The sequence below is a fragment of the Lacerta agilis genome, chromosome 15 (assembly GCF_009819535.1).
Source record: "Lacerta agilis isolate rLacAgi1 chromosome 15, rLacAgi1.pri, whole genome shotgun sequence".
In the NCBI taxonomy this organism is placed as follows: domain Eukaryota; kingdom Metazoa; phylum Chordata; class Lepidosauria; order Squamata; family Lacertidae; genus Lacerta; species Lacerta agilis.
Window position 1 is genome coordinate 25041809 of NC_046326.1, and position 12919 is coordinate 25054727.

Below are 12919 nucleotides of genomic sequence, written 5' to 3' on the forward strand. Positions count from 1 at the left end.
GATATGTCATGTCACCTGCAGTGTGATTCTCATTTTTGTGGGACCATTTCATGATACACCAACACACACACACACACACACACACACACACACACACACACACTGTTGAATATTGAAGTAACACTAACCCAAGTTGATGTTCATATCCATTTATGTTCAGCCCAGCAAGTTTCAGAGATGTTTGGTTCCCTGATTCCTGCCACATTGCATCAACATATCCTTTCCAATGCATTCTTTATCTTCCATCAAGCTAATGGCCACTGGGCAAAAGACCCAACTAGGAACTCTTACTGAGACCTGCAAACAGCAGGAGCAGCTAATTCTGTTGAAACAACAGGATTGCACAGGTGGTCTCCTCCCCCACCACCCTGCTAAGCTGGCATTGCACTCTGCCCTTCAAGATCTGTCCTATATCAGAGTTTAAGTTCAATGTTTTATTGATGATTTGTTTTGCTGCATTAGCTATATATGCACATCTCTCCACAACCAGCTTAATAATGAGGTATCACAATCAGTCTGAAGAGGAACATGGAACATATTCTTTTTTCTTTTTAATGTAAAGTCAGATACAACCTCCAGTTTTGACCTCCAAACAAATCAAGGACAAAGGAGGTCTCCATCTACTGAGCTATCCCCCAAAACCGTCCGTCATCAAGGTGCAACTCTCCACTTCTATCCATTGAAAGGGAAAAGAGAGAACAAAACTGACGTGAGTCAATTTCTCTAGTAGACATGGGGTATGTGCATGTGTGTGTGTTGGAGGGTTCTTTTTAAAAAGACGTACTATTCACTGAAACATCGTTTATTTTTATTTTTCTTTGTGTCCTTGTTGTGTTCCTATCCAAAGCTGTGTAGCGCAGGGAAAATGAAGGTTGTGTGTCAGTTTTAATCACCACTGTTTTCCCCATTTATAGAAATCCAAATATGGAAAGAGACGCTGCAGAATTGTTATTATTATTTTTTCATTCTTTCTTTTCTTTTTTCTTTTTTTATATAAATGTCTTCAACATGTAAATAACCCACGGGAAGGCCGAAAAAGGAAAGAAAAAGAAAAAGAAAGAAAAATGAAAGAAAAAGCAGGAATTAATTACACAGTTACCAATAAAACTCTATCCTTGTGTCTGAAAAGACCAATACACAGCTAACTTCATATACAGCATGCAGTAATGTCGGCAGAAGGACCTGGCTGAGAAATAATGTGCTAGGATGCTAACAAAATAATAATTATTATAATATTTATATATATATGTATGTATATTTATATATATATATACTATATATATATAGCTCATAAAAAGAATAAGCATATCCATCTAACTCAAGATACAGTGAGCATCAACCTTTGCACTTCCAAACAGTATGAAGACAGTGGAAAACCTTCTTGAGTTGAACACCAGAATAATGAATGAAAACTCGATAATGCTGGTGGAGGCATTACTTGCTCGTCCTCTCTCTCTCCCTCTCTCTTGCTTCTGCTGGACGGGTCAAATTGTATCCAGACCCATCTGATAAACAGCCAGAGACATTGACATTCCACCTCCTTGTAAGCCAGTTAAGAATCCCATTAGCCAATTTGTTCTTAATTTGTTCTTAACTTACTTTTCTCTCTCCTCCACCCCATTATTTCCTCTTTTTTTGTATTTTTGTGGGTTTTTTTATATGAACTAACAGTTCTAGACTCATATCAGAAAATATAATTAATAAAATTAATAATGACTCAAAATCCCTTATTATCCATGACATCCATGTAATACAATGAACCAATGTCTTAACAATCATGTGATTTTGGGTCGTCGTCGTGTTTTCCCTTTTCCTTGAAGCTGCTTGTGGTGGCTGTTGCTTTATCAGAGTGGTTGTGGTCCTGTCATCGTTTCATCGTAGTTTGCAATCAAAGAAGCAAACTGACAGCGCAGTCCGTGAAGAGGAGGGGAGGGGACCAGAGGTGTATGTGGGGTTGGGGGAACTGTGACGTATTTTGTGCACAGGGTAGTCGACACCATAATCCTCCAGAGTTGGGCAGATTTCAGAGAAAAGAAAAAACTGAGTCAGCTGCCTTGCTAGTGTGGGGATGGGCAGATGGGGATCAATGGTCACTCAGCCAAATGCACTGGTTGGTCCCCAACAGCTGCATTCCTTGTCCATGGTGAGGGAGGGGGTGGATGAGAAAAATAAAACCCAAAAGAGAGAAAACAAAACACTCAGTTGTGTTGAAACATCAGCAGAACAATTTGGACTCTTCTTCTTTTTTTCAGATTCCCTTTCTCTCTCCCCAATATTTCCTCATAATATACTCTTACTATTATGATTATTTTTTTAAAAATTGTAATATTCTTCTTCACTTCTTCTTCTTTATCTTCTTCTTCCGTCGTCATCTTATCGCCGTGGTTGACAAGGTCAAAACCTGGGCAGCAGTTGCAACAGAAGGAAGGGGAGCAGCCAGATGCAGCCAACTCTTCTTGATCCGCCATTGTTCCCATCATGCACTGCTCCAGGGCCTGTGGAAAGACAGGAGGCACCATTTCAGTGAATGGAATAATAAGCAATGGAATGAAGAAGCAAACAGGCCAGAGGCTGTTATCAGTTGTGGCGAAACTATTCTTATTGCCACGGCTGGTTCCAAACAAATCCCCGTCTACCCTAGTCAATTTTATTTATTTATTATGTAGGAGCACAACAAGAAAACAATAACAAAAGCTTGGTGGGGATGTGGGAGAGTGTCATCTCAGTGGATGTTCACAGACTTTGGAACTCCCTTCCTAGAGAAGCTGGCTCCCTCCTCGTTGTCTTTTCATTCACATGTGAAAACTGCTTTATTCTGACAGGTTTCTGGGAACTGATTGTCTTTTTTAAAAGGAAAAGGCTTTAATATAGCTGTGCTGTTTTTATTTTATGTATTTTAATAGATTTGTTTTTTTTATATTGCTTTAATTTAATTAGAGTTGTATTACTTTCTAACAATTATCTTTTATTTTATTTTAGCTTTCTGTATTTTACCGATTTCTTTTTAATATGTGCAAGCGGCCTTGAGTTCCAGTCTGGAGAAAAGGCAAGATGATATTTATTATTATTATTATTATTATTATTATTATTATTATTATTATTATTATTATCAATATCAAACAGCAGCAAACAGGGACCCAAAGCAATGACATTTTCCAGAGACTGTCCCCTTTCTTCATCAGTAACCATAGCTGATCAGCCATTCTTCACAACACCCATGCCATAAGACCTGAACCAAAGTTTATTAATTGTAAGATTTCTTACCCACCTTTCACCACAAGGTCCCAGGGAATTGGATATGCAATTATTTTAAACACACACACACACACACACACACACACACACACACACAATGAAAATACCATACCCAAAACCATTCCAGAGTGAACTGAACACCACAAATTCAGCAAAGGAGATGCATCGCCCAAAGCGAAACTCCTTAGCTGTCAAAAGCCAAAGCAAATAGGGGGATCTTCAGGGCTCAGCCACATCGCTGCTTTTCCTGTGCCTAGAACAGAGGGGTCTGTGGTTTTCTGCCCGTCCTGTCTTTTCTAGGCACGGGCTGAGTGGTTTTGCATTTTCCCTGCTGCTTTCTCCCAGAAAACCTGTTATTTAGCACTGAATCAGAACAAACAGCAATCCATAGAAAACACAATTGCCTTTTGTTCTGATTCAGCATGAAACTGTGGGTTTTCCTGGGGGAAAGTGGAGGGGCAAATGGAAATGTAGATGAGCCCTTGGTGAAAGCTGCACAGTGAAGGTGACAGACACACCACGTTGGGGAGGGAGTTCCACAATTTAGGGGCTGCTCCATGGAAATATCTCTACCGGCCTGCTATTCTCTGTGGTGGAGGTGCCAAGAGATTTCCCCTTAGCAGATCTTAACACAGAAAGAAGGCAGAAGAGATGAGGATGGGCTTTCATATATTTGGGTCCTAAGTCATTTAGAGTTTCAACACTATTGTGAGTAATGCATGCTGAGGTTCATTCCTGCTTGCTCTGAAGTCCCCATAGTATTAGACCCGCCATAGCACGCAAGTAACATATTCTGCATACTATCAGTCCTTTACTTTTCATTGTGAAAAATTGGAGTGCCCCAGCTTACAAATAAGCAGCTAGAAACCCTTAAGAAACATATGGAGGAAGCTGGCTTATACTGATCCATTTGGCTCAGTATCACTGAGACATTGACTGGCAGCAGATGTCCAAGATTTCCGGTGGGAGGTCACCCAGCCCTATCTGGAGAAGCCATATATCAAACATGGGACCTTTTGCATGCATAGCATGCGCTGAAGCATCACTGAGGTACAACCCGCCAAGGAATAAGATCAAATTTTCATGGCATAGTGAACCCTTGGAGCATTCATCGCGCGCTGCAGCCTTAAAAGTTGCTGCCGCCACATGGAAGGGGTGCCAGGCGGCAGCTTGGGAGTAGGGGGTGTGGTGCCGAGTGTCACCCTCCCCCCAGGCTGGCACCCGGGGCGCTCCGCCCTCATCGCCCCCCCCCCATCGGTATGCTACTGACCATGAGGCATTTAAAATCCCATCACAACATGCTATGTAAGGTGAAATTGAACCCTCAGAGGTCTGGAGCCTCTTGATTGTGCTTCCAAACACGTGATTCATATGTTTGAATTCATTCATATTCACTCAAAGAACCGTCTGCTCCCACATAATCCTGTTCATCTGCTGAGCATCTCCAGGGAGGGCCTGTTCTAAATCCCATCACTGTCTGATGTGTCACTGGTGGCAGCACTTGGTATATCTGGCCCCTCCCTTGTTAACCTTTCAATCTCTGGTGAAGACCACCTTCTTTAAATGTACCTCAATGTGCCTTTGGTACTGGTCAGATGTCCGCCACACACGGTGTGGTTTTTACATGACTGTCTCCTGTTTCCATTTCTTCATTGCTCTGCTTTTCGGCAAATGACCTTTAAGTAGCCACCCCAGAGCAGCAGATTTCAAAGGGAGACTGTGCCATGAAACATGCTGACTATATAAAGACTTTTGGATTGAACCAAGACAAAGAATTTCGAGCACATTGTATGCAATAATTGGCTTACCCATGCCAGGATGCCTGTGTCTTCAAAAATGGTTTTATGAACTGCCACTGTTAAACACTAAATTATCACTTTCTGGTTTTTTCCTGCAGAATTCCCTTTATCCTTTTTTTATAACAACACCCTCCCAACCATGTATATTTGTACTTTGCTGCCCCAGCAGCATATCTCTATTTTCTTGAATCCAGAGACTCAAGAAGGGCCTTTACTCTTGCCCGAAGTTTGGCGTTACCCTTGCCAGTTCTGGAAGGATTCTTTGGAAAAGTCCCATACGACCAGGGACTTTGCCCACCAGGGGAAGTAGGAAGCCCCGAACATTTATTTTTTAGATACCCCTTTTATGTCGAGGTACGCAGAGACACCGTTGCCCCACTCTTGGAGAGGCTTGCTGACCTTCCAGACAAGCGTAAACTAAATGCCCTCATTTTAGGCAAAGATCAAAAGACAACCTGGATGGTCACCAGATTCTGCACACAGATTTGCAGGTGCCGTCTATCCTCCCGGAACAAACTAGTCTGCAGGGAAAATAGTTGAAGTGAGCCCCCAGGGTGATAGGGTCAATCTGTATGGTATCTCAAATTTTAAACTTTTAGGTTCTCACATGTCTAATTTTATTCTAAGTCTTAAGCTGTTTGCTGTATATTGTTTTAAATGCATATTTTACTTTTGTGAAAGCCGTCCTATGTGTGCCTTGTGAGCTGGTTTATAACCGTAAAAAACAAATGAATGAATGAGTATTTGTACTTTCAGATCAGGGTAACACTTCATGCATCTGATGAAGGAGACCATAGTCCTCAAATGCTTATGCCTCAAGACTTTGTTGCTTTTTGCACCTGCCATGTTTCTTGGTATAGCATAGTTTTCCTAGCATAAATCCCAACTTTGTAACTTACTATTAAATCTGTACTGATGATTAAACACCACCACCACAAATGTTTTCTATCTCCATTAAATCAACTGGCGTTATCACACTGGAGCTGGACCAGAAGCCCTAGAAAGCCTCAGCTACCAGTTTCTTGAAAGCGAAGTTGGATCCTTTGAAATTTCATAACAAGCATTCAAGGGAGCCAAGCACAGAGCTGCATGGAAGGAGATAATGGAGCTCTTGCTGCCAAAACAGCCATCAATGACGGCGGAGTCAACAAAGGAGCCGAAGTGGCCCAGCCTGGCCTTGGCAATGGCTTCTCTCCAACATTAATTCCTTAGCGCTCATTAAGGAGGCATGTGATGTTCCAAAGTGGCCAACAAACAGGCCCAGTGGTATCCCAGGGGGAAAAAGCTATTAAGCATCAATTATCCGCCGAGAGCATCTGAGAACAAAGAAACAAATCATTTGAGAATGATTGGCCTGGAATACCCTGCTGAGTTTTCCATCCAGGTGCCAACTTTGCAGTGTTAAGGTACGCAGAGGGATGTTATTGGTGGCTTCTCTACACTGATGGGGATCCCTTTCCCCAGGGACTTCCAAATTGCAAGGGAGAACTTCCGCATGCAAAGTTTTAAGGCTGGCTTATAGTAGCCAGGTCTAAGCTGGTGTATAAATCAAAAGCAGACGATGTTCAGGATGTTTTGGACTACAGTTCCCATCAGCCCTAGCCAACACGGCTAATGTCAGGGGTGATGGAGTTTTGTCCAGCCATATCTGGAGCACACCACATTGTTCCATTCTGAGGGACACTCTGAGCAGGGGGAGATATAGATGCCATTTGGTCAGAAATATGAAGATATTCCATTACGTTCTTCTACCTCTCAAAAGTGCACACCCTACTTCAGAAAGCAGCTGAAATACCTCCATACCTTTGGCTTTGTGAACTACAACTAAGACAATAAAACTGCAGTGGACATTTTGATCAGGATTTAGCACATGTGGAAGTAACATTATTTGACTGCTCTTCAAATTCATTACTGTACATTTTAAGGCCAGCACCCGACTGTATAAAATGACTCTTCTCTTCTAGACAGCATTGCATAAAGTGATGTGAGGAGATAAGGGCATTTAGGTGCTGTAGCTGTTCAGGCCCACTCACACATGCAGCAAACCATGTTTTGATATCACTGTCAATGCATGATGAAAGTGTATGTATAAACCAGGCCTGAGATTCTGAATAAAGGTAGACTGGAAAACCCTTGTAATGCTTCTCAGGTCACAAATGAGTAATATATAGAATGTGTTTTGGGGGTTTGGGAGGAAAAAAAAGACTTAGGAGAAGTGGCAAAGCAAGGATAGCAGGTCACACAGCAATGGAAGCAAAAGCTGTGTAGAGAAGATCTGTAAATTAAGCTGAAAGAAATGAGGACTAGCCACATTATTCTGCAATAAGGATGACTGGCAACAGGTGAAATCTTGCTACAAAGCAGATTGTTTGAAAGCAGGTGGCAGAAAGCTTTCAGGTATTCAGCAAAAAGAGGCAGAGGGTTGGACACGAAAGCTGACAAAAGATTCAACACGGCCAATGATGGGCCGTTCGATCCATTGATGTTAGCTTAGCCACAGGGGAAGGGAGAAGAAACAGAGAAAGACGGAGAGGGTTGGCTGAGGTTCAAGGCCAGAAGTTGGGGGAGCAGTAGCAGGTTTGTGGGTTGCTGTTGTTATTGTTGTTTTACTGACCTTTCCAGGGGGTCTGAAGTGTGGTTGTCTCTTCTACAAAATTAAAGAAGAAGTTATCAATAAAGCAAACAAAAGGCCCTTGATGTGTTCCACCCTGCTCTGAGACACCTTCAACCTTCTGGTTTGCACTGCTGTGATTTCTTGCAAACTTCTGCTAAGGCTCTTTCTCTCTCTTTTATCTCTAAGCTGGTTTTATGCTTTCCTAGTCACAGACAGTTTACAGAGGGTTAAAAGACGGCAAATAAGACGCTCCAGGCATTGCAATTTTCATCATGTTGCTCATAACCCAGGCTCATAATCACCGTCTCTAGAAGATTTCTGACCTTTTAAAACTCATTGTCATCTTTGATCTTGGTGCAACTGCAAATCGTTTGTAAAGGAATAGTAAAATAGCTACACTTTTCCTCATGAAATAAAGTTATCAATATGCTACTGCTGCCTATGGAGATAGATAGATAGATAGATAGATAGATAGATAGCTGGGAGCAGAGGTCAAACACAGTTCCTTGGCTTGTGTACCTGGGATGTTATGCAAATCTGTGTTTGCTGTGCACAAACCCTGGGTTGGATGCAAATGTGACAAATACAGGGCAGAATGGAAAGCAATGCCTATTTACATCCCCACACCTGATTAACCTGTGTGTCATTTGCTCTTGAACACTTTGAACAGCTGTATGTTAAAATACAGTGCCTATAGTATAAATTATCTTACAGAAACATGCCTTTCACATGGAGTGTTTGCTTTAACATCTGTATATTTTGATATCTGCATCAAATATATTTTTTAACAAAAAAAGTGGGTGAGATAGAAGGAAACCCAGAAGAACAAAATCAAAATGCATGAAAGAGAAGAGGAGGAAGCCTGCAGGTATGATGTTTATTAGATCAAGATTTCTGTATCTGGAGCGGGGCATTGTGTTACGATGCAGGCTTGATGACAATGACAATGACGCATAACACTTCTATAATGATTTTGAGGATTCCCACAGATCCTTTTGCTTACAACAACCCTGTAAAAACAAAACAAAACAAAATCTTCCAGTAGCACCTTAGAGACCAACTAAGTTTGTTCTTGGTATGAGCTTTCGTGTGCATGCACACGAAAGCTCATACCAAGAACAAACTTAGTTGGACTCTAAGGTGCTACTGGAAGATTTTTTATTTTATTTTTTATTTTGTTTTGACTATGGCAGACCAACACGGCTACCTACCTGTAACAACAACCCTGTAAGATAGATGAATATTACTAATTCATACTCTAGGGATGGAAGAGTACAAAGTATGAGATCTTGACAAGTAGATGAGTGCTGAAGAGATGAATCCGAGAAGCTGGTTTGCTGTAAAGAAAACTGATCACACTGCCACTTTTGTATTGCTTTGTGCTGATGTCACTTAGGAGAAGTAAGCAATCATGGTAGGGTGTAGGAAGCAACAAGATGCTTTGCAGGGACCATGAGCAATGGGGGAAATTCTGGCATCTGCTGCATCATACTTTCAGCTTGCTTCCATGTGACAAAATGTTTCCTGACACATTGAGATGACAGAAGACTCAGCTCTATATGCTCAGCTCTAATATCCACTAGCCTCCTCAAATCTGGCAACTGAAGAAGCAACTCATGCCACAGACAACAATAAGATGGTCTAGGAACTTGCAAAGCCAGAGCATAAAAGTTTGCCCCATGAGTAGAATCTGGGTAGATGCTATGGTAAGTTTTGCAGCATGAGATTTCTTTCTTTTTCTTTAAAAAGGAAAGTAGGTTTATCTTGTGGCTTTTAGCTGAAGAGAGAAACCTAAATGAATACGTAGAACATGGGTAGGCAAACTAAGGCCCGGGGGCTGGATCTGGCCCAATCGCCTTCTAAATCCGGCCCGTGGACGGTCCGAGAATCAGCGTGTTTTTAACATGAGTAGAATGTGTTCTTTTATTTAAAATGCATCTCTGGGTTATTTGTGGGGCCTGCCTGGTGTTTTTACATGAGTAGAATGTGTGCTTTTATTTAAAATGCATCTCTGGGTTATTTGTGGGGCATAGGAATTCGTTCATCCCCCCCCCCCAAAAAAAAAATGTCCGACCCCCCACAAGGTCTGAGGGACAGTGGACTGGCCCACTGCTGAAAAAGTCTGCTGACCCCTGATGTAGAATATGACACAACTACAGACACATTCTCTGCGCACTCCTGGTTAAGGGTGTTCTCACTCCAAATCCTGGTTATAGAAGAATTTAGATCAGTTGTAAGGAGTAATGACTCATGGTACCCATGCTATGGGTTGACAGTGCACAATCTGTATTATGAATTGCACACTACTGTTCAGTCTGTATGCAACACACACACAGAGAGACACAAGCAGAGCTAAATAGGTGGTGCAGAAACAGCTGGCCTGGGGGTGACCAAGGAAACTAAGGAGGAGTTGTCTTGTGTCACATGAACCACACGAAAGAGAAGGATGTAAAAGTTAAAATATGGGGGGGGGGTTAAAATACTGTTCACTTAAACAAGAAAATCAATCCTTTGGCTCATAGCCAATACCAACTTTTTCTACTTGGAAAGATGAGATATTGTCATGCAACTGCCCATGAAAGTATATACTCCAAATGATCCAGCTCATGTATGAAGGCCAAGGTGGTCCTTCAGGTAACCTAACCCTAGATCATTTATATCACATTAATATAGCTGGGTCAATTTTCCGATTAGTTACAAAACCTCTCATGCCTCTAGCTTCTAACCATTTCTGCTTTGGATCCTCCAAGTGGTTCCCATAATCATAGCTGTCAACTTTTCCCATTTTTTTAAAAAGGGAAATTCCCTTATTCCAAATAGGATTCCTCGTAAGAAAAGGGAAAAGTTGATAGGTATGCCCATAATGCTCCAGAAAATTAACTCCCAGCTATCTTCTTAAAAACCATGCATAAACAAACAAACAAACAAAAATGTACACACACCCCTTGCAAAGCCCACCCTGTGCCCTGTTGCCCCACCCCTTAACACTCCTTTCATAGGAAAAATGCAAAATTGGCTAGAGCTGGTATATAAGCTTGTGGTACTTACATGGCAGAATGTAGGGAGGCATGAGGAGAAGACACACACAAGGAAGCCATGCAGGAAGAAGAAAAGAAAGAAAGAAAGAGAAAAAGGGGGAAAATAGGGGGGAAAGAAAGAAAGAACAGATGAGTTAATAAATAAGTTTTGCTTCTCGGAATGTGGCAGCTACAAACCAGTGTTGATTCCGCAAGGTGGGAGGAAATGCAGATCGATAGAGACAAACCACATTCATGTCCTAGTATCAGTGATGAAATCTAATGGAGGTCCGTGGAGCAGGGACCAAAGTTAGCTCCATTCCTGGGATCAAATCTCTCCAAATGAAGATGGGGAGGTAAGGTTGGGGAGCTGGCCAAGTTTGCTAGGATTCTTCCCTCACCTGCATTCTGTTAGTTGGTTTTTTTCCCCATCAGACCTATTTAAACACCTGGATTTGGGGCATGCTTTCACCTCACAATCATTCCTCTTCATCTGCCAGATGGTGCAACTTGGGGCTACTTTCTGCCAGTTCCACATCTCCTTCTGCTGAAATTCATCCCCCTGCCACCATGCCATCAATTAATTAACACTGCCATTTCCTGGTCACATGTTATGCAGTGAATCCAAATGTACTGCCTTGTTTTGTTTTCGCTGCAAGAGTATCAATAAGGCAGCGGCTGATCATTTTGTCAGCTCAGTCGGCAGGCAGTGGCAAAAAGGACAATCATGCCATGCTTTAAACACTACAGAATTATATAGAGATTATATAATCCACGGCGGGGGAGCAGCTCTCTTGTGATCCTGCATAATATAGGACGGCTTTGAGCCCTGATCAAGGCTGGCCTACCCATACACTTTTAAGGGGAGCTGGGGGAAACAGATCCCAACAAAGAATCATAGTGTTGGGAGGGACCCAAAAAGTTCTCTGGTCCCATCACCTGCGATGGATGCTTCTGCAAACCTCCACCATAACTATGGAACAGTGAAAAAGGAGAGACTGGGCCCATTCTAATTCCATACACACAGTGGTGTAGAATGGGGAGGGGCAGGGGGGCTGTGGCCCCTGGTGAAAAATTATGGGGGGGGGGGTGCAGAATTTTGTTCTGCAGGGAACCCCACCCAGGCTCAGGTGGCAGAGCAGCCCAGGCCCATGGTGAGTGGCTGCAGACAGAGGGAAGCTGGCAAGCGGTGTCCCCAGCACAGCACAACCCAGCGCTCGCTCCTCTCTGCGGGCATCAGGGAGATTTGGCCCCACTTGGCTCCGGTGGGGTGGGGCGGGGCGCTCCAGCACCCACTGCAGACACACACCTACTCTGCAAACCTATACAGTACTGGTTTTATATTAATTTTCATTTTATGGCTCCTCAAAAGAATCCTGGGAATTGTAATTTGGTGAGGGCACTCAGAAACATATGTTGCAGATCCCTGGCACCACCCATATAATTAGACCCACTTACTACAATTCCCATTAGCTCCAATCAGCATGGCTAATAGTCAGGGATGGTGGCAGTAGTAGTTTAGCGACATCTGGAGGACAAAACAAGTTGGCAAACCATGACCTAGTGCGACACACTGAGTCCCAGATGTTGTTGAACTACAGCTCCCATCAGCCCCAGTCAGCATGCACAATGATGATAAGAGCTGGAGTCCAACAACATCTGGAAGGGTACCCTGCCATAGATTCTCTGTGAGGGACATGCAATGCTCTGTTTGTTGGAGGGCTGGGAATTTTATTCTCTACCTGATTCTCCAGCAGCAAAATTAAGGCCATTTTGCTGAATATTATCAAGAGTGATCCAAAATTCTCCAACCATTTCAGGAGGCTCTTAAAAAAATAAATACACCCAGAACATTTCTCATAAAATTCTTTTTTTTTTTTTTTTACGATGTTTGGCACCGCTCTAGTGTAAGCCCTGAACTCAGAGGCTTACAATGGGAATATTGAAGGGGTTATGTGTATTCTAGGTTTAAACTAATTTTAGGAAAGCTTGTGATCTGCAGTTTTGTGAGTAATTTCTTCAGATTATTATTCTCATGATTCTTTGGGTAGGAAAACATGATGGTCAAAGTGGTTAGGGGATGTAGACAGGAATGGGGATGCTGTAGCCCTCCGTATGTTGAGTGGGCTACAACTCAAACCATCCTTGTCGAATGGGATGGAACTTCCATCACCCCTAACTCTCCATACATTGTTGGGCTAGAACTCCCACCATCCATAACACTTGTCGGGATT

General features: G+C 42.5%; 1 protein-coding gene across 11 annotated transcripts in view; it reads right to left on the minus strand.

Moving 5' to 3' along the window:
* Positions 1–419: 419 nt before the first annotated feature.
* Positions 420–12919, minus strand: part of NTM (neurotrimin) — an 816980-nt gene continuing 804480 nt past the window's right edge. For 5 of the 11 annotated variants that reach the window (XM_033171377.1, XM_033171387.1, XM_033171386.1 and 2 more), the window contains 2 exons: positions 7669–7701; positions 420–2495 (listed from right to left, as the gene is read on the minus strand). In XM_033171377.1, coding sequence (XP_033027268.1) covers positions 2395–2495; positions 7669–7701 — 134 coding nt within the window. In that variant the 3' untranslated portion in view covers positions 420–2394. The remainder of the gene's footprint in view (positions 2496–7668; positions 7702–12919) is intronic. The other 6 variants (XM_033171382.1, XM_033171378.1, XM_033171385.1 and 3 more) reach the window with 3 other exon arrangements.